Raw genomic sequence first — 22438 nt, 5'->3', positions numbered from 1 at the left:
ATGGAATTTTTACAACTTTCTGGCTTATTTCTCAGGAAGTATGGACTTGCCCCTAAAAAGACTTGTACCGTCGTAAAGGGGGCAGCGAATACAAGTTGCTACAACAAAAATCAAAACGATCCGAGAGCAGGTCCTAAACTAAACTTTTTCGAAATTTTGTGTGGAAGCTACCCGAAGGAGTGAACCGATAGAGTCCATATTGGAACCTTATCTATGTCTGGTAGATTTCACGATATGCAAAGTATGGACTAAATCGGTTACTCCCTTCAAGAGTTATCGTGTGCACAAACTTTCCGAACATTTTCGAACTTTTGTGGGGGAGGTACCTGAAAGAATGGACCGATATGGCCCATCTTCGAACTTAAACTAAGTTTGGACAAAATGTTACGAAAGCCAAATTTTGGACCAAATTAGCTCATCCGTTCGAGAGTTATCGTGCGCACCAGCCAGCCAGACAGACAGACGGACGGACATTGCTAAATCGACTCCAAATTGTCTGAAACGGATTTCGTCTAAACATACTTGGGGTCTAAAACCATACTAGCGCCGCATAGCTTGTCGCAGACCGACCTATCACTTTGTATGTGGTCAACAAGATTTCTTTATCTGCACCCAAAGTGCAGGTCCCTGATTACAATGTGCTACAAAAGTTGACTAAAAAAATATTCAAGCATTCTGATTCAAAAATGCTATCGTGTTTGGGTCCATGGATAATGAAAATAGGCTTGGTTCCCTTGGGTCACTTCGTTGTTTTGTTTTATAAGGGTAAATGTAGTGAAAAACGGGGTATCTAAGATTTTCAATTTTTAACGTGCATAACTTTTATTTTTCACAACGGATTTCTACTAGCTTTCTTTTCTTTTAAAGGGGCAAATAATATCTTTCGAACAAGCTATTGAAGCTTTGAAATCGGTTAATTAAATCGGTTAAAAATCCCACCGAAAAACGGGAAAATGATTTTCCCGGTGCTCCAGGCTGCTAAGAAGATACCAAACAGTATAATTATTTATTTTCACCAAAAAGGTAATTAAGTTAGTTATCCAACGCTTCAAACTTGGCTGCTCAAACAGCATGCGGTGTTTGACAGTATCAACGCCTTTTGATACTTTTGATACCACCATCACTGTTCTATCGGACGGCTTGTTCTGGTTGAGTCCTCGACGAATTCATATGTGCGGAGATGGCGTGCAGCGCTGTTGTAGTGCTGCTTGCGGAAACCACGCTGATGATCGGCAACTGGATTGCTATTTGTGATGCTGGACGAGGAAAGCCTCAAGAGACTTTGCTATGGGCGACAAAAGCGAAATCGGTCTGTGCGTTTCAGCTTTGCTGACATCCTTGTCTGACTTCAGTAGCGGGACCATCGGTTCAGCATTCCTATAACAATTCCATCAGGGTCCAACGCTTTGGATGATTTATTTTTATTTTTATCGTCCATTGTAAGTGTTGGTGGTTAATCCTCTGCAGGAAGAGATCTAATGCGATGCAATACCCTTCTATTGTCCTTGCACTCCCGCGGGATGCTTGGTCAATTAAAATAAATTGCGCACCTCTTCGGATCCTTCTTTCCAGGGTTCGAGAGTGACTTAACCGTTGTCCACAATTCACTTATTGCGGATCCAATCTTACAACTTTTTGGATGATTTAGCCACTCGATGCCATCGACCAATCTGTTAACTTCCAGTGCCTGACTCTGGGGTCATCACGCTCATTTGTTTATCCCTCTGCTGGGAAATTTGGTCTCACTTTGGGTATTCGGCCGACAGGTATATGGTGAGCGGCTGCTGGAGTGATGAGTTCTGGGAACGTCCGTTCTGCTACCTGAACATCAGAAGGATTGACCAGATTTCTGAAGCGGTGATTAGTGAACTGTTTGAAACTCTGGCAACTAGCTTTCCCATGATTGATGAAAGTGCGGCGTTCAGAGGTGGTAAAATCGGTCAGTCTGTTGATAAACATAATTATGGGGAGATGGCCTGATCCAAGAGAAACGACAGGTTGCCAGGCCACGTCATTTGTCAGACATCTCTTCGCTAATTCTAACACTCTTCGCTAATTCTAATAGGGGCTCATTGATCGTGAAAAACGTAGGACTATCAATCTGCTCAGCCAGCACTATAGCCCTCTGGCCGTTTCCGAGGACCGAATGCCGCAATTTATGATGAGCATAAAAGTCTCCAAGACCAGACGGTTATGTCCTTCCAATAGCGGGCTAATGTTGGGACTATATACGTTCAGGAACTCTACCTCGGCAGTTCCACACCTGATAGCTACCCCCATACATTCCAAGTACGGGACATCAGAGCCAGGCTCAAGCGAGATAGGTCTGTATTGAAGAAACTAGTGCAATAGGGAAGCTAATCCCCCGCCCCCACTTCTGGTGCTATCCTTCCTCAGAACGTTGTAACCATCACAACGCTGTAAACTGCAGTTGTTGTTGAACTTAGTTTCCTAAAACCGACTCATGAAATCCACTATTTCCTCTATCTTACCTTGGGCCCATTGTAATTAAATGCATTTTCGGGAATTTGAACAGCAACGGCTGGTGTTAAGTACAGCGTGTGCGGCTACTTCATCACAGCGGTATATGATTCTATACTATTCTAACGTGGCCAATATGGATACCGTCTTAAAGCTTATAGAGAGGTCACCAAGGTCTACCTATGGTAAAGATTTCAGCCCGATCCGAGAGGTGGCCATAAACAATGTAATTGTCATAAAGTAAGCCATTTGCGAATTGTCAATTATATATCTAGTTCTGACCTGGGCCCGAGGGAATGCCTATGGTAAAAATCTCGTACTCATACGAGAGGTGCCACTAAACGACATTTAAGCCTTATTTTTTTATAGATAAGCATTCTAACCCATTACCTAACTTCTCTTGTTCGACATTGATAAATGTGGCAACTTTGGTCAGGGGCTGTTCAATTAAATTTTCTCTCAAACAATTTTGGTCGGTCGTCTCTGTGTTATTGTTTGTGAAGTGTGTTGCTGTTGTTGTTTTTCCTTATTTCTATTTAGTTTTGCAATTACTCGTTTTCTTCTCAACACCAGTCCCAGCACAACCAGCCCCAGCTATACTACATGTTTCGTATGACGTTTCGGTTGTGTTCTTGTTTTTAATGCTTTTGCTCCGTGAGCTATACACGACACATTCGCTCACGCTTGGCTGGCTATTTTGGTTGGGCATACACTGCTGCTGCTTTAGCTCGTAGCTGCTGCCTTTGCAGTGAATTTTTCGCAACTCAGAGTGATTCATAACATCGGCGTATACGGACACCAGTTACGGAAAGATAAACTAGCCTCGTCGACGTTGAGCGGTGTTATTTTCCATTACATGTTTGTTATTATTGCTACAGTAGTTTGCTGATTATTGTTGTTGTAGTTGTTGCCATCATTTGAAGAACTACGCAACACAACAACTACTACTACTGGAAGAGTAGAGAAACAGCAGCTACAAACGAGCGTATGAACGAACGAACAGACAGTCACCACCAGTCAATTCTGAGGTGTTTGTTTGTCTGTCCACCGTGTACCGCGTCTATCGCGCAAAGTGTTTTCTCGAGGTGACACACTCATACACTACAAGTAGGTAGTGTTAACGGTCTGGCGTTTAGTCGGTCGATCGGTCGGTCTGTCGGTCGGATTGTTGGTTGTGTGTCCCCACAAAATCGTCATCCAAAACATCGTTCGTCGGTCGTCTATTGAATCCTCGGTATAACTTGAATCTATGACAGTTTCAGACATAGCGAGAGAAAAAGAGGTAGCACCGTGTATGTGTGTCTGAACCACTGATATGTGTAAGTGATTGCTCCGGTTAACATAAATGCTCTTAAACAATTTTTGTCGCCTTGTAACCAACCAACCGTTATGGTTGGTAGGTCGCTTGGTGTTATTGTTGCTGCTGGTTACTTTTTGTCGGTGTTGTATCGCCGGGAGTCACGAATTCGATAGATTGATTATAACAAACATACACTAGAGCAGAGCCTACATAGGTAGATCTAAAACATATACACAGTTCAGTCAAAGATTCATCCATCCATCTATCCGTCCACCCATCTACCCACGTAGATACGTACATACTTACATATATTGCACGTATGTATGTACGTGTTTGTATGTGATATTGTGTGTGGTATGTTGTATTGGTGTTTAGCTTTTTTATTATTTGATTACAAACCACAAGGTTGCCCCGCAATGATGGTGTGATTCGCCGCGAAAGAAACCTCTCTGCTGCCGTTGCCGCTCTTCCATTACAAACGCAATCGCCAATTCGATAAGCAGCAACGACCTACGTCAGCATTGTAAACTGTGAAAATTGTTTATGGAATCACTAATCAAAAAACACAAAGAAAAGAAAATTACATAAAAAATAGAAGATATACTTTATTGTTGGTGAGGCTTAGGAGAAAGAAGAAAGTACATTGGCTGAAATCATCGCAATAAAAACACTGGCCTCAAAGAATATCTAAGAAGTAATTTTATTTGCCATATGGAAAAGAAAGGATTTCATTAATATGTTCAAGAAATCGTAAGTGGGTGTTGCAACAGTTTTCAAGTCCAAGACCCCGTGTTAAACAGGGAGTTCCACAAGGTGGGGCGATACCTCCGGAACTGTTTAACCTCTGCATCTGTCAAAACGCCGCCCTGAGAACTGCAACAGAGTGCCTCTCATGTCTTTGGTGGACCATCTACATGAGAAGACAAAGATTCTTCCATACAGCAACACAATGGAATTCTTTCGTTGCAGTACTTGCTCGGGTGTTACCGTGACAGCCATCCTAATCATCATATGGTGTCCTCCGAATTAGTTGTAATTTGGAATCTTTCAGAGGTTAGAAACCATTTTCACAAAATATGTCTATATAGACCACATTTTGGTATAGCCCCCATATTACGGTGTCAAACAGTTAAATATTAATTCCCGTTTAGCTATTGACCAAAAACAGTAGGAACCCAGTTCATAGGAACCCAGTTCTCAGTTGGTACAAAATACCTCCTTCCAGTTGTTCTCAGTGTATCACCACTACAATGCTTTAACAAATTAGTATATATATCGATATTTTTAGACAATGTACAGGTACCTCATCTCCATTATTTTTGAGCCTAATATACGAGGGCTGAACGATAACTCTCTGGCCTAACAATGAATACGCGAATATTTACCATCGAGAATAGTTTTATTTTGCTTTTCAAAATAGGTAGGCTTAATCCCATAGTCGTTGTTTTAATATTTTATTAAAACAACTTTAAGTTATTAGTGGGAAAAATTGGCGATGTTTACCAAGTGGTAAGGCAGGGAAGACTATAGTTTCGGATCTCGCCACAGATCCTCATCAGTTCCCTTGTTTCTTGTTTTTCAGCAAGAAACTTTTTAACATGGGTATAAATTGCGTCAATTGCTCGCTCAAATGTCCAAAGAAATACTCTGATCGAGAATTTGTTTGGCACTTCCTAAACTCGAGCAACTTCTTTGGATCCGAAAGAATGGTCTTCCCTGCCTTACCCCTTGGTAAACATCGCCAATTTTTCCCACTAATAAACTAAAGTTGTCTTAATAAAATATTAAAACAGCGACTATGGGATTAAGCCTGACTATTTTGAAAAGCAAAATAGAAGTCGTCATCCCAAATAAAAAACGCCAACCCTCCTAATAATAGTTTTATTGAATATTAAAATTTACGCTCACTTGCTCTCAGTAAGCGCACATTGTGCACGGATGATTTATACGCTTTTTCATCCACTCAAACCAATTGTTGAATCCCTCTTTCCACTCCGATTTAGACACCTCCAAACAGGGTTGTTGAACGCTTTTACAGTACTTTCCCCAGTCAGGGCTGTACGGCGTTTGACCCATCAATTCTACGTTTTGTCCGGTCAAACAGGCGCTGGTTTGAATCGAGGGCCCGCATTGTCATGATGCAGAATGATTCGATAGTTTTTATTCACAATTTCTGTGCACCAATCCACAGGAGCCTCTTTTTGAGCGTTTGTCCAATTTTGCTGGCCAGGTGTCCATGCAATATGAAATGTTAGTTAGTGGAAGAACTACCCAAGGATGCCACTATCTCACGGTATATAAAATGGCGATCTTGCATTATACGTTCAGACACGGCTTAATTTTTTTGTGGCACAACGGTCGTTTTTGAAATGAATTCATTGAACCAGTTTTTCATAGTGCTACAGGATGACCCTTTATCAACATACAAAGATTAATTTTAATCGATACAATCTTGCCGTAATTATCCACGTCGAAATTTGTGAAAAACGATCGGACGAAAATGTTCACAAGTAAATTTATTTTTTTTTTTGCAAAGTGATTTTTTCAAGTCACTGTAAACAACACGTATGACAAACTGTCTTGAGAACGTAAAGGCTAAAAACTGTCAAACTGTCCAAAAAAAGTTTCAAATGGCGCCTGGCAACACGCGATATTGCCTAGGCCAGATAGTTTTCGAGCTGCCCTCGTAAAATTGTTCTACTATCAGTCTTATGTCCGAATTGGGAATCGATCTATATTGGGAATCGATCTAATTGTCTTTTGTTTGGTTTTCTTAGTGTGTCGTCGTGATTTATCGTGTAACAGTAACCGATTTCGTGCAATCATCTATTTTTTCCAATCATAGATCAAGTTTATCGGTACACTCCTCTTTCGGTCACCTTCTTATAAAATTACAAAAGGTTTCCTGAAGTGAACACTTAGAGTTGGTTGAGGATCGTAGGTAATTCCTATGGTCCTGATCTAAACGATATAATAGTTTTTGTCCATAATTCCCGAGATAATGGCAGGAATACTCTAAAAACACTTCGACCATCAATTAATATAACTGGAGAGGACAATAAATCTCAATAGAAATATTTGATTTTATCGTAGTATTGAACATCGAAATATTTGTTCCAAATTTAGATAAACTTCGAAGGTGGTCTTGATTGGTCCACTTGTAGTCCTTTATATAAGCGCCATCCCACAAACATACTAGAATGTAATAAAGGAGATTTCTCTCAGGTGTATCTTATGACACCACTTGTAGAGCATTTTTTCATTGCTGAAATACTCAGGAACACAGCAAAATTTGAAGGAAGGGGTTCTATGCGATGACGTGATTCATGGCATCTTTTGCATTGGTATAAAGGAAGTCGTGATAGATCCGATCTTTTCATTAGCATTTGAACCCATGCAAAGGAAGTCGTGAAAAATCCGATCTTTTCATCAGCTTTTGAACCCATTCCATTGATCTAATAGAGATGATGTATATACACATTTTTTCAATAGACTTGAAGTTGTCGGAGGCTCGAAATCACGACCAACGTTTTTAAAACTCTCGTCGTAATGTTGCCTTACATTTTCTAACCAATTGATGTTTTACGAAGCGTCGGTCAAACTCTGCAATTAAAAGGAAGGAAGTTCCCAATCATCGAGCTGCACTTTTTGATATTATAAGAGATGTCTGTTCTAGGATGTTTAATTAGTACCATATCCTAATGCCTTTCTTGCAATTGTTTGCTTGAATTCGATTTCAAGTACATGTAATGTCTGTCGAATCAAGATGAAACGTTGGATAGGCGACTAAATCTGGCATAGAATGAAATCAATCAAATATTGCATCTCGAAATTTGAGAAAAAATCCGAAACGAAAAGGAAGTAATAACTTTTGGAAATCTATTTTATAAATGAATAATAAATTAAAAACGCGTAAATGACATTTTCATAAAAAAGGCTCTCCGTTCGTTACATTTTTTAGCATATCTATAGAGATCCATACAAGTCGCTATGTAGATTAAATTGCAATTTTGGACGTAAACTTCTTGCTGATAATTAGTTTGAGTTAATAAAGAGTTTAATTTATCATAAAACCATATTTCAATACAGCATTTTTCATTTTTCAAACAAGATATGTCATGCCAAAAGGTTGGTGAAAATGACATGTCAAAGTAGTGGTGAAAATGAAATGCCAAAGCATTGGTTAAAATGACATGCCAATGCATTGGTGTAAATGGCATGCTTTGGATCCAAAAATGAATAGCATCTTTTGCAGTCCACGCTCATATAAAATTCATCGATGAAGATTCTACAAAGTTGTCACCCATGATTGAATAGCATCTTTGGCATCGAACATTTTGCTGGGAAATGTTTGCAACATTACTCTGAGGGGTATTTTCGGGAATCAAACGGGACATAAGGCGAGTGTACATATCAATTCACCCGGTGTAGTCCTTATACAAAAATTCTTAGGCAAACCCATACTCCCCGATATAAGTAATCCGAAAATTTCCTAACCAACAATCGGAATTTTTTTTTTGCAAAAATAAAGGAAAATATGTATTTGTTCTAGTTGCCGGTGTGTGATCTGTCCTTCAAACAAGCTCATAATTTTGCTTATTAATTTCGTTAATGGTCACTTCTCAAATTGTTTTGAAATATGTATTTACAAGGGGTAGTCTTTGTGGTCCTGAATAGGGATAGGCGCGAGCCTAAAAAATTAATCACGGACATGCACGAACACTGACTAAAATGTTTATACATTTTCAGGTACTTTTCAATTCAGTTCAATTCAGTTTCAGATTACTGCGTATAATATACAATATTAATTACATTTAATATTCTGAAAAAACAATAGTTTAGAAATATAAAATTTCTTTCCTACTCAATGAACGGAAAGAAACAAAACGATTCCCGTACCAATCACACAAAGCCACAAACTTTTCAGCTTCTCTGAATCGTTTCATTCTCACAACCAAAACAAAAACACAAACTTTTCAATGTAAAAAGATGGAAACCGTACGATTGCGGAAATGTAACTTCGGTTATGCTTTGCCGAGTTGTTTCATTCACCACCGAAACAAGAAGTATTTTTGGGAAACGTTTGCCGTGCGTATTGTCAATGACACACTCAGACACACACACACATGTGATGGCTTAACAACCTTATAAGATAGCATCAGCATACCACAGTGAATTTTATCAACCACCAATCAGCATACCACAGTGAATTTTATCAACCACCAAACGTTTTTGATTTATTCACATGTGTTAAGTACTATTTAGTTTTCTATCTGTTGTTGTGGAGTTGAGTACTTTTCGCTTTTCGTTTTGTTCGTACTCACGAATGTAAACAAAACGAAACTAAACAGCGAGCTCGGCCAACGAGGGTTATGTTTCGTTTTGTATTGTTCCTATGGAAAATACGAAACGAAACGATTGGAAATTTTATTTAAAGTATTTTTACGTACTCTGTTCCTACTACATTATTAATTTTTTAGATATAATATGTTGAGTGATTTGAAGATAGTAGTCATCATAGTAAGTCATCCCTCTCTCATATAAAACACTTATAGCCAGCATTTTTTCCAATCCTCGAAACACTTCTCCGGTTTCGATTTTTCTTTTACCTCCTGACTCATAGCAAAACGCTTTCCTTTCATCGGTGTCTTCAGTTTTGGGAAGAAGAAAAAGGCAATGGGGCCCAAGTCCAGTGAATATCGTGGTTGAAGCATGATAACCCACAACCCAGCAAAAAAAATCCTCCCAAAATAATGGGTTTTTATAGTACTTTTTAGTAGTCGTAACTACTTACAAAACCCCCTATTAACCCATTATTTCAACAAGGGCATGTCGCACTGGATAACTAGTTATTCTACGACCACTAGAATAACTAGTTAGTCTATGGCCACTTGAAGATGAAAAATTAGCTAAAAGCATATCTTCTATTTTTAGAATATTTAATGTGGAATTTATTTAAATTTCGACACACTTCATATTTTTATTATATTTTATTCCGCTGTCTGCTGGATTTGATCTTGCCAATTTCTGATTTGTAGCCGAACACACTACACACTAAACGCTTACATGTGCTTGCATTTGCACCACCAACTGTTCTATGTTTTGTTTAACAAAAAGTACCCGGCCGGCGCACGGTGGTTCAGAAATGGATTTTCCTGGCCAAAAATCAAAATTTTGTTTTGTCAAAGATATTTAATTTCTATGTGGGATTCGATAGTAAACATATTGAAACTAAAATATTTGGAAGGGGTGGACGTGGGGTGTCCCTAAAGACGAACATTTTCCAATTTTTGGAAATAAGTATTTTTTTAAATTTCTGGAAAAAAGTAGCTATTTCTCGGAAACTATAACGGATATTGTGTTTTTTTGTAAGGTAGGTAGGATTGGCCTTTAAAAAATCATTTTAATAAATTACCATAGTGTTCTGTCAGGTACTAAATTTTATGAAATTCCAAATTTAGTGGACTAGAACTTTTGTGGAACAACATGAAACAATGTTCTGCTTTCACAGAAAGATGCCCGAGCGTCTCCTCTTTCAGCCCATATATACTTTTGTACCCGTCCTGTTCCGTCCGTTTAACACTTTTTTAAATTTATTGAAATTACATGGGTAAAAATGGCTGACCTCCGTATCGTCAGTTGCTTCGCAAATGACTGCAAATGTATGTTTCTTAACGCCGTAGTAATTAACAACTGTGAAGCTTCGTGTTTCAAAACGTCAAAAATATGCATTTTAACGCAAGTAAGAAGCGAACATATATCATTTTTATTTCTGATGCATTTAGTTGCATTTTCAAGGAACAATGCATGAGTGTTTAACTGAAATATTTTGACGAAGTTTGAACAACACAAAGCAATTGACAATACGCTAGTCCCATATGAATTACAGCTTTTTTAAACAAATTGGCATTCTTGAGTATATGAGTTTTTATACGAGTTGTATAATATGCTGTTTATATTAGAGCTTTTTGCAGGGTTAACCTTCTTTATGAGGATTTGTTTGAAATATAAGCAATGGAATTGACATTTAAAACCCAGTCGGTTTGTTAAATCCGGTTATATATAAACGGGGTATAAATTTTATGAAAACCCAAAGAGTATTTTTTTAATTTTGAAAAAAATTTAAAGTGTTTGTAATTTCACTTTTAAAAAATTTTTTTTAGATTTTTTTAGTTTTTCGGTAATTTTATAGTTTATTTATTTGACCATCTTTAATATATAGGAAGATATAAAAACCACAAAACACACATATTTTAATGAAAAATAGTAAAAAAAAACTCGAAAGTTTCATTTTGACCATTAATTTCTCTGCAACTACCATACCGAATTTGACCGCCTATAATTCATCTGAAAGCTGATTGTGTTATCTGTCTAACAAAAAATAATTATGAAAATATCTCTATCCATTCAAAAGTTACAGAATTTTGACCACTGAAAAACGATTCTGAACCACTGTGCGGCGGTGACGTTGAACACGCAACCCTCTGATTTGTAGGCGGACACACTCATAACTAAGTAAGGAGTAACATAAGTAGTTATTTTTGTTTACATTACTTTGCAATTGGCTACATAATGACTAACGGATCCGAATTTTTGCTAGGAAGCAACGGCAAAATCCATTATTGGGTTTTCCACAATTCTGTTCGTTTGTGACGAATTACTTCGTGCAGACGGCGCATAACTTCAAGGTAGTATTTCTTATTGACCGTATGACCTTGTGGCAAGAATTCATGATGCATCAACTTATTGCAGTCGATGAAAACAGTGAGCAAAACCTTTGCATTTGACTAAAGTTGACGTACTTTTTTCGGTCATCTTCTCGGTCTTTCTTTAACCGGTGATACCACAATTGAACTTGGGTTCTACTCATAGTAGACAGAATCGCCAAACGCCACATTCAACATTTAAAATGTCCTTTCGCATTTATTATTATTTTTATACATTTATACACTTGATACGACAAAAACTGTGCCTCATAGAAATAATGGCTTTAGACCCTAAGTATGTTTGTACGAAATTCGTTTCAGACAATTTGGAGTCGATTGAGCAATGTCCGTCCGTCCATCTGTTTGTTTGGCTGGCTGGTGCGAACGATAAATCTAGAACGAAGCAACCAATCGGATCCAAAATTTGGCATTCATATTATTTGCCCAAACATAGTTTAAGTTCGAAGTTGAGCCATATCGATGCACTGCTTCCGGTACCTCTCCCACAAAAGTTCAAAATTTGTCGCTAAAATGGTGTGCACGATAACTTTCGAAGGGAGTAACCCAATTTGTCATGAATTGCATATGGTAATATTACTTTCTGTCATAGATCGGGTTCGAATATGGACTATAGGTGCACTTTCGGGTACCCCCCACACAAAATTCGGAAAATTTGAAATTTAAGATCTCCTCACGGATCGTTTTGAAATTTTTTTTCAGCATATTATCCTTGCGATGGTACATTGTTTTTCGTGGGCAAGTCCATACTTCCAACAAACCTTGACGGCAAATCCGCAACTCAAATGGCAAATCGGCAAGATACCTCTCAAACTTTTTCAAAAATTTAAATCAGAGGTTTTCTTACTAAACATGTTTGGTACAGTATTTTTTGCTTGCCTGCACATTCAGAAATTGCACGACTTCTTGTGCAGGAATGCCCAAAATGCAGATTCGCTTACCTGCCCAACAAAGCAGATATCTTTCGTATTACTTACGTGCATATAATGTGAAATAATAAATTGAGAGTCATTTAAAGTTCGAGAGAAAACACATATTTTTTTACTATGCATTCTCCTTTCCTGTGTTGTCTTCGCTTTGCACAAGTCTTATCAATACAAAATCAGAGTGGTTGAATTTTGTTTTTATTTTGAGTTCACAAAAAACTTAAATTTGTTCTTGTGCAGATATACACAAATTCTACAACAATTGAAGTAAAATCACCAAAAATGTTAATGCAGCTTGCTCAAAATGCAGCTTATTGAAAGGAATCTAGAGAATAGTTGCCTAAAAAAGATTTTTGGTCAGGAAACGCCAAAATGCAGCTATGAATGATACAGGTAACCAGATTTCACAGTATATATCAATGATTTGGTATAGCCCCACATTACGGAACCTGCAGATTCCACATATCTTGAAGCAAACTTGTGATATAAAAATCAATATATTTTACATATGGCTGAGGGTATATCTCCATTAGCACAGCTGACTTATACTTTCTTATTCTGTTAATTTTTAGATTTTGAAGGTAGGTTTTTAATAATAAAAGCTTTAAAAGTAGAGAATTTAAAAATACCCGTCTTCTTTTTGGGCCTTAAAACTGTCCACCGATGTGTATTTTTTTCATTCATTGGTTACCGTAAATTTCTATTACAGCCTCTAACGATATGCAGCTATGTCCTGATACTGACGCCGGCACTGATAAATAGCAGGCAAAACAAGAAAAGTTTTTTTCGTATTCGATTTGTTTTATTTATTTTGAAATGCTCTCTAAACATGTTTTTGTTTTTATTTTTAATCACATACTCGACGCTCTCTCTGTAAAAAAAAAGTAAACCTTTTCCTTGTACATATTTATCTAAATAATACCACAAAAAGGAGAAGCAAAAATGAAAATAATAACAATGTAATTATCATCTTAAGCGTATGCATAATCTTCATTACAGTTATCGTCACACAACAGTTGCTTATTTTTTTTATTTGTCAGGTTGATTCTTTGGGTTTGATGGAACCCAAAATTCCGGACGCACTTCTGAATACGTTTTTGGCTTCATTTTTTGTTTCTTTTTTATTTTTATTCTCCTAGGTATTTTTGCACGCACTCATGTCGAGAGATTTTTCTACGCTATTCGTATCTCAATCGTCTTTGATGGTGCCCAACAATGCCGCCATACAGATACCACCAGCCTTGCTATGCCTTCGCCTTCGCCTCGGCTCTCGCATTTTCATTAAACAAAAGTTGTGTTGTTTTTTGTTGTGAGAGTGACAGCAGATATTTTAGTCTGGTTGGGGTTTTTGGTTAGTTTATATTTTTTGTTTGGACCTGTTTGCAGCTGTTGGCTGGCGGCCGAACAGCCAGGCAAGCAGGCAGGCCATTTTGTTGGCCGGTTGTTTTGACTGAATGACTATTACTGTCAGCCTGCCAGCCAGCAAGTCAGTCTCGGCCTACTATGTACATACATATATACCTATGAATGTTTGTGTGTATATTTTTTGTTGGCATAAAAGTCATACCCGCCTTTATATAAATCGCTTAGGTATTATGTGTATGTCTGTAGCTATCTATGTACAACGTTCGATGTTATTCCAAAACAAACCGGCTTTTTGTGAAATTTGCCTCTTGCCAAACAAATGAAAAAAAAACTGAAATTGTTTGTTTTGTTTCGTTTTTGGGCCTAAAAGTACGGCCGGTCAATACATTGTTGCGTTAATTTTTTATTGGGAAAATAAATTGAATCTCTATTGGTTATAAAATTTGCAAAAATTGAAATTTTGCTCAAGACCCTACGAAAATTGTAGGAGATGTATTATTATATTTAAGCGTGTTGGTTTTTATTATCCTGATAAAATAAAGAAAAACGGAAACCGCCCTAAAAAAATAGAATATACAGTGGTGGCCAATACATTTGCAACAAAATTGCACGTTTTAGAAAAATGTCTCTAAAATATTGTTTTGAACGTGATTTTAGGTATTTTTTTTTTACAATTATTTATAGTTTAATGCTTCAAAAATAAGAAAATAAAAAGTTTTGACTTGAATACCACAACAATTTTGAAAAAAATAAAATTAAAAATACATAACACGCCTTAAAATTTAATTGTCAAAACATTTGCAACTGGACCAAATCACATGCAAAAATCTTCAATATTTTGTATAATATCATTTTTTATATGATTCAAACTATTTCCTTTTGTTTTTGGAAAGTCTAAAAGAGAGTAAAAATTTGAAACTGATATTAGTCATACGTACTTTCCCGGTGGGGTGGCCGGACATATGGGAGAAGCATGAGCATGGGTTCAAGAGTCAGAAGCTGCGGATATAATGGAAATTTCTTCATATTTCATTTTTCAATTTAATAGGGTGTAGTTATATCGTTTATTAGCTAAAATCAGAAGTCTGGGTCACGAAAAACATATGAGCGTAGGGATTGTGGACCCCTACCAGGGTGAGTAATATTGACCTATTGACGTTATAACGGGCGGTATCATTGGAAATTCGGGAGTCTATAAACTTGAAAAGTTTAAGAAAGCTTATCAGATGATAATGTTCCACACAAATTTAGTATATATAGATTTCCGGGAGGAGTACAGGCTTCCCAATAAAAGAAAATGTTTCAACACATTTAGTGTTCGCTTTCTAAGGGAATTTTTGATAGTATTATTGTTTCTTCGAACTAAATATAATGTTTCTCGCACCCAAATCCATTATAATTACATTTTTTTAAATAAATTTATGGAATATGCATAACGTATTCTAACGAGCAATTAATGTATTGAAAAATGGGAATGGGAGAAATGGCAGGGAAGCCCCTGATCTTACCGGAAATGTCTATATACTAAATGTGTGTGCTAAATTATCATCTGATGAGCTTTCTAAATCTTTTCAATTTTATAGACTCCCGAATTTCCAATAATACCGCCAGTTATAGGGTCAAAATATTAGTATTACTCACCCTGGTAAGGGTCCAATCCCTACGCTCATATGTTTTTGGAGACCCAGACTTCTGATTTTTGCTAATAAACGGTATAACTGCACTCAAGACTCTAAAGAAATGTCCATTATTTCCGCAGTTTCTGACTCTTGAACCCATGTTCATGCTTCTCCCATATGACCCGCCACCCCACCGGGAAAGTACGTATGACCAATATCAGTTTAAAAATTTTACTCTCTATTAGACATCCTAAAATAAAAGGAAATGATTTGAATCATACAAAAAATGGCATTTTACAAAATATTGGTAAACTTCCTGTTTGACTCTACGGGTCTACGAGTTCTTAAATTGTTGTAGTCGTCTCTATATCCTCGAACAGATTGGCATGGTTGACGGTAACGAAGGCTTTCGATAGGTCAAGACCAGGGATGCCAAGATGGTGGATTTCCCGCTACTTGTGGTGATTTTTTAACGTAGAAAATCTACTCTTTAAGCAGGGATGTCAACTGTTCCGACGTAAAAATCGTAACAGACCATATGTCACCATACGTCTGTAGAGATCTTTACCTCGGAACCGTTGGCATCCCTGGTCAAGAGTCACCATGACAGTTCGGTCGCCCGGCCTGGGAAACAATTTCTCATCATGGGGAGAAGTAGAGTACCTTTATAATCTTTGCTAATGGTGACAACAGTGAGATCGACCTGTACGATCATATCGGCCCACTCCTCCACAAAAGTTCAAAATTTTTCGATAAAATAATGGTGTGAACAATAGCTGTCGAAGGCAGTAACCGATTTGGTCCATACTTTGCGCATCGTAATAATTCTGCGAAACATAGATCAGGTTCAAATATCGGTCCACTCTGGCTGGAGCGTACAATACCTCTGAAACGAATGAACCGATTTGGTCCAACATGTGGCCTTCGTAATATTTTGTCCAAACTTAGTTTAAGTTCAAAGATGAGCCATATCGGTCAACTCCTACAGGTACCTCCCCCATAAAAGTTCAAAACTTTTCGATAAAATGATGCTCACCATAACCCTCGATGGTAGTAACCGAGTTGGTCCATACTTTGTACATCGTAATATTTCTGCGAATCACAGATAAATGTCGAATATGCATTATGTCGGACCACTTCTTAGGGTACCTTCCTCACAAAAATTCAACATTTTTGTTTAAGTTTAGTTTAGGGTCTGTTGGAAGATCCTTTGGAAATGTATACCGATGTTACTCCTTGTGGTCCTGATATGTTCTTCATGGGCAAGTCCATAGTGGTCCAAAAACTCTGACCAACTGAAATAACGGGAGGGCGCGCCATCTATCGAAAAGAAATGACTCCCAAAATAAGATACACTTCCAAAATTGACTACGCCGATGCATTCCTTCGTGTACCTCCTCCCCAACACTTTTGAGCTTTAATCCAAATATAATTTTGATGTTGAATATTTGGTCAAATAACAATTTATAATTGTGTTATGAGTTCTGTTAGCTTATTGAACCTTTGAGATGTTTGCAAATAAAACAAAAGTTTATTGCATTTATTCCCAAATATAATTTTATCGGCAAGTTCATACGTATAAAAAGGGCCAAAAAATCAGAAAACCCCCTAATACATAATTACTGGGGAAATGGATTTCAGTTGCGTAACCAGTATTCGATTCGATTTTGTCAATAGATAAAAGTTTCAATTCAAACAGACTGAGGTATATCTCTGTCGGCAAAGCCGACTGATACTCTTTTACTTGTTTTTAATAAAAAAAAAATTACCCACAATAATTTAAAATTAATAAATTTACATTTTCTGTTTTTTCTTCTCTTTGCAGTGTTTTTTCGCCTTTATTTAATTTGGTTTCGAAAATTATAAAATAAAAGAATTGTGTATAAAACAACAACAACAAATAAAATTATAAGTAATATCTAAAACAAAATTAATTTAATTAACAACAACAAATTAGATTTATGTAAATAGTTAAACACAACAAAATACATAACAAATTATTTAGCTTGTAGAATAGTTATTCAACACAACAACAACAATAACAGAAAACCAAATACCACAAACCCACCCGTCTCCTTTTAAAGTTCCCCGCATTTCTGCAAAAATACCGAAATAAAATAATTGATGAAAATGCAACAGTATCAAATAATCAATCAATCGATAGATAAAAAGCAACAAAACAAGTGTTTATATTTTGAAAAATTATAGAAGAGGGTATTAAAAGAAACTACCCCTAAAACAAAAGTAAATAACAGCAACAAAAGTAATTCACAAGTGCATACATACAAATATTTCATGTGCGTGTGTCTATGTAATTTTAGTGTGTCTGTGTAATTAAACAGCATCTAACACATATTTATACATTTGTCTATTGGTCAAATAGAATTCGAAATTGTAAAATAAAGAAAAAAACAAGAAGCTGTTGATATAAAATCAGACACAAAAGCCCCCCATTAAGAATGTATGCGTAAATCAAAGAAAATTATCAGAAAATTTCAAAACCCCCCTCTCTGTCTTCTTGCGAATGCAGCAGCAGCAGTGTAGAGATATTGGCGTTGGCGGTGCAAAATTGGCAACTGTTACGGTGGTAAACAAATTGAAATTGAATACGACGCCGACGACATCCAAGTGTTATAACACAACGGCGTCATCGGAAACCAAAAGCAACGCCAAAAGAATAACAATTTGCGTTGTATCCAAGAAAACCGACCGAAACAACGATCGGCCATCATCATCATCAATTGCTGCAAGCAGTAGTACTGGTACTGGTAGTATTAGTGGTGGTCGGTGGTAGAGGCAGTGGTAGCCTCCAATAAAATATCAAAAGAAAATTGTAACTTAAATCTGTCCCATTAATTAAACCCCCACTCGTTCAAAGAAAAGCAAAGCCACAAAAGAAAAACAAATAAAAAAGAAAGAAAGAAAAGAAATTTGTATTCCAATTGTAAGCAGAGACAAATGAAAACGTCTTCGGTTACAAACGCAACTAATTTCGACTACTCAAGTCGCCCTGAACAGGAGGGTGTACAGCAGCAACACCAACACCACGAACAACTTTTACAACAGCAAGAGCTTCAGCAGCAACAGTCAGAGCTGGACCAACAACAACAGCAACAATTTGACGAAGAAAACGATCAACAATATTACGACGACGGTACCACTGCCAATACCACTACTACCACAAATACAGTGGGTACCACCGATGAAGAAGTAACTATCGCTTCCGCTGTAGAATATCAAGCTACTAGCGAACCCAGATCGTTAATTGTGTATCCAAGCAAAAAACAAATTGCCACAACGCCCTTGGTCGATGACGAAGCTGACTATCCCCAAGAACATCAGCAACAACAAACTCGTCATCAAAGGACAGTTATTGCCGCTGCCGCCGATAGTGAAAGTTTTATAAACAAGGAACAGCAGCAGCAACAGCCACCAGCCCATCAAGTCATTTATATCGACGATCCCAGCGTAAATAGTTTGAACGGTAGTGAGGTCCATATTAACGATCCCATCACAACCACAAACTATTCATCAGCACCGGAATCAAATATCCGTTATTCGTCCAAGGTAACCAAGAACAAATATCTGCAACAGCAAGAACTACAGCAGCAGCTGGCTCTACAGAAAAGCTCATCATCAAAGCGCAAACGTGAAATATCAACAGGTAAGTTATACATGCATGCCAAATGTTTGAATACTAACGATATAGGTGATATTCCAAATTTTAACAGAATTAGGGAGGAAATATTAGATATAACAAAATACTAGATATAATAAATATTTGATATAACAACGATTAAAACATATTCAGACAATATAAATTAGCATAGGTATATTAGGTTTAAAATATCGAGGCCACCGTCAAACCCGATAACCTTCCGAAACAAATCCAAAACCAATTGAACTTAGTCCACAATGCAAAAAGACTAGGGCAAGAAAATGAAAAATGCCTAAGGACGAACGAAATGTTAACAAATTAAAGTCATTGGAAGAACGTTGTCCCCTTCGAGAGTCGAAATCTGCTTCAAGCGCAAAAGGCATTGCAAGAAACAAAAATTTTCTATCTAACCCGGCGTTTATAAATGCCAATATTGGCAAGACAATAGCAAAAATAGAAAACTTTTTCACAAATACATTTACAAATTTTTAAATATGTATAGAGAAAAGTATGAATGTATTGGTGAAAATGGTTTGTAAATTTGCTATTGCCTTGCCAATACTGTCTGTGTGTAAACGCCTAGTAAAACCCTTACACAAACCGAGCTAACAATCGAAGAAAACCTAAGCTTTTTTTGATTAAGACACAGTGCCATCGGCAGAGAGTGTATGTATCAGATGAAGCACTGAAAATCGACATCTTAGTGGTCAAACAATCCACCATGAGGTTCTCACCATACAAAGCAGCGGAACCGGACCCCTACTTCAGGGGTGGTGGACAATATTTCGTCCAAGCTGGTCGGAATTTTGAACTTTTGCGGAGTACGTACCTGAAGGAATGAACTGACACAGTCCATTTTGGAACTGGATCATTTTAGATAGTCATCGTAAGCATTAGAGCTTTTGGATTATTATGTTGGGAATAATGGACTTTTCACGAAACACATAATTTCGCTCTAAACAGGGCCACAAAGAGTACCTTCCGTGAAAATGCCACAAAAACAAAATCCTAATATGCCTGATGATCGGACTTAACACCCGTGAAACGTAGCATAATGGTTGGATGATGTGTGGGACTTCGGTAGACTCCTAATTATTCAATGTACATACCTCTTAGGTCATAACAGCTCAACTCGAAAGAGAATTAATTTATTACATAAAATGTTGAATATTGGGAATAAATGTTGAACTTTTGTGAGGGAGGAGGGTACCCGATGATATTGTCCAACATATGTATACACTCTTGGAACGTGATGTGCTTTTGGAAGAAATTTCATTATGGACAAAATTTCAGTAATCTGTTTTCACTCGTTTCGTGAGTTATCTTGTACACCAGATGGATCCGTTAGGGTTATTTGGAACCTTTGGTCCATTATCTGAGGAAGTATGGACTTGCTAAAAAATATAGTATTCAAAAGACCGCGAGCACACCCTGACTTGCGCTAAAATATTAAAGTTTTGCGCGAGAGGTACCCGAAGGAGTGGATCGATATAATCTATATTCGAACCTGTAGTGCGATTCTCTTACCAATTTTTTGAGGTACCGACAAAAATCGGTAAAATTAAAACGCGTATAATTTCGGTAATTAACGACGTTTTTCGGTAATTTAGCGACGAATAAAAAGTAGGCGTAAAGTTATTTTAAGTATACAACTTTTACTTTGGGAGGTTTTTGATAAGTCTTACAGGAAAAATCCAAAAAACTGAAAAAGCCATTAAAAGTAAGAAAAAGGTTCCGCTTAGATCTTTATAGTCAGTTTGATTTTTTTTGACCATATAAGGGAAAAAATAATAAATGTGGAAAAAATATTGTCCGGAGTTGGAGTTTTTTTCCGAATTCGGAACCCTGCTCGAAGTTTTAGCCTCAATCTAACAACGAAATGGATGGAATTTAGAATGTGGCCTGGTCGTTATAGGACCACGTTTTTATATAGCGTCCATAGAACGGTACCGCACGATGTTATGTATTTTCAAGGCTTAAGTTGAATTACTCTATGGGAATGGGTAAAATTCGGTATGTATCTGCTTGTATGTATGTATCTACTCGTTTTTATGTAGCCCCATTGAACGGCACCTCGCTCGGTACCTACATCGATTTTCATTATTTTTAAGGTTTTAGCCAAATAATCCTACCGAAATAGCTGGAATTTCTTTCTTATTAAGTGTTTGGTGGGGTATTAGATATTCCGACTGAGAATTGTCTACGTTTTGATATAGCTTCTATAGAACGGTACCTCCCTGTCAATTCGTCTGTCGACGTCGAGGACTTATGTGAAAATATAATCAAAATTTTTGGATGCGGCAATGGGCTTGGTGTTTGGAAAGTTGTACTTCTGAAAAGAATGTTCCATATAGACGGGAACTTAAAGTCCTAAACTGTATCTAAATGCATATTGTCTACCTTTGTGATGGAGGTACCAGTAAACTGGGCCTTAACATTTCAAATACCGGATTCGCCAATTACATACAAATTTCCTAATTTAATACAAAAAGATAAATTGTGTTGCCGATTGTTAAGATTTTGAAAAATTATGTTGCCGTTATCTCGGGATAAGCACCACGGTGGCAATGGTATGCACACCCGGGACCTAACTCTCGCATCCGTTATCGAGCGAGTTTTTGTTCGAAGAAAAATTAATTGGATTCCCTTATACGATCAAAATTATTTAAAAAGTTATCGATAAGTAAAAGTTATCGATACATACACAAAGAAGTTGTTGTGCGGCAAGTTTCTCGTAAAATGAAAATTGTATAAAATAATAGAAAATTGTGAAAAATTAATGGCCTGTTTCTCTAAAGGTAAGGTCACATTAGGCAAATATTTGCTCCAGCGACCGGCATTGTGCGCATACTGAGATCAAATAAGTGTTGATAATACATTGAATTTATGCCAACTTGCTCTCAGTAAGCGCACATTGCCGGTCGCTGGAGCAAATATTTGCCTAATGTAACTCTACCTTTAGACAATTCGAATTCAAATCCGTTTGAATGACTACCAAACACCTACTGTTGAAGAAAAAAATTTATTTGATTGAAAACACAAATGAATCATATATTTTTCAAAAAACAGAAGTTTGGTAACATTTCGAACGAATTTGTATTCGAATTGTCTTAGTGAAACAGGCCAAAAAATTAATAGTGACCCGAAATAAATCCACTATTCAAAAATATAAAAATCGCATTCTGGCATTGGAAGATATATTTTTAATTTTTAAGAAACGACGCCTTTTTGTCTATTTTGTCGGCGCACACTGGTCGAAACCTCTGATCTAGCGGCGGAAAGGTAAAAAAATCGAACTATAAAATTACGAAATATTTTCCATTGTATAGATTACAGACACTTTGCAGACAAAGATTTTGTTTTTT

At 37.0% G+C, this 22438-nt stretch overlaps 1 protein-coding gene across 8 annotated transcripts in view; it reads left to right on the top strand.

Annotated features, from left to right (window-relative positions):
- Window positions 1-22438, top strand: part of Hipk (Homeodomain interacting protein kinase) — a 182086-nt gene that overhangs the window by 40097 nt on the left and 119551 nt on the right. For 2 of the 8 annotated variants that reach the window (XM_073985753.1, XM_073985749.1), the window contains exons 1-3: window positions 3057-3800; window positions 17241-17327; window positions 17799-19079. In XM_073985753.1, the coding sequence (XP_073841854.1) occupies window positions 18374-19079 (706 nt within the window). In that variant the 5' untranslated portion in view covers window positions 3057-3800; window positions 17241-17327; window positions 17799-18373. Of the gene's footprint in view, window positions 1-3049; window positions 3801-17240; window positions 19080-22438 lie in introns of those variants that run through there. The other 6 variants (XM_073985756.1, XM_073985754.1, XM_073985751.1 and 3 more) reach the window with 4 other exon arrangements.

This window comes from Musca autumnalis, unplaced genomic scaffold, assembly GCF_047663935.1.
Source record: "Musca autumnalis isolate F117 unplaced genomic scaffold, ASM4766393v1 scaffold_4, whole genome shotgun sequence".
Taxonomy (NCBI): Eukaryota; Metazoa; Arthropoda; class Insecta; order Diptera; family Muscidae; genus Musca; species Musca autumnalis.
The sequence above is the reverse complement of the archived record's forward strand: the minus strand, read 5'-3'. Positions and strand labels throughout refer to the sequence as shown.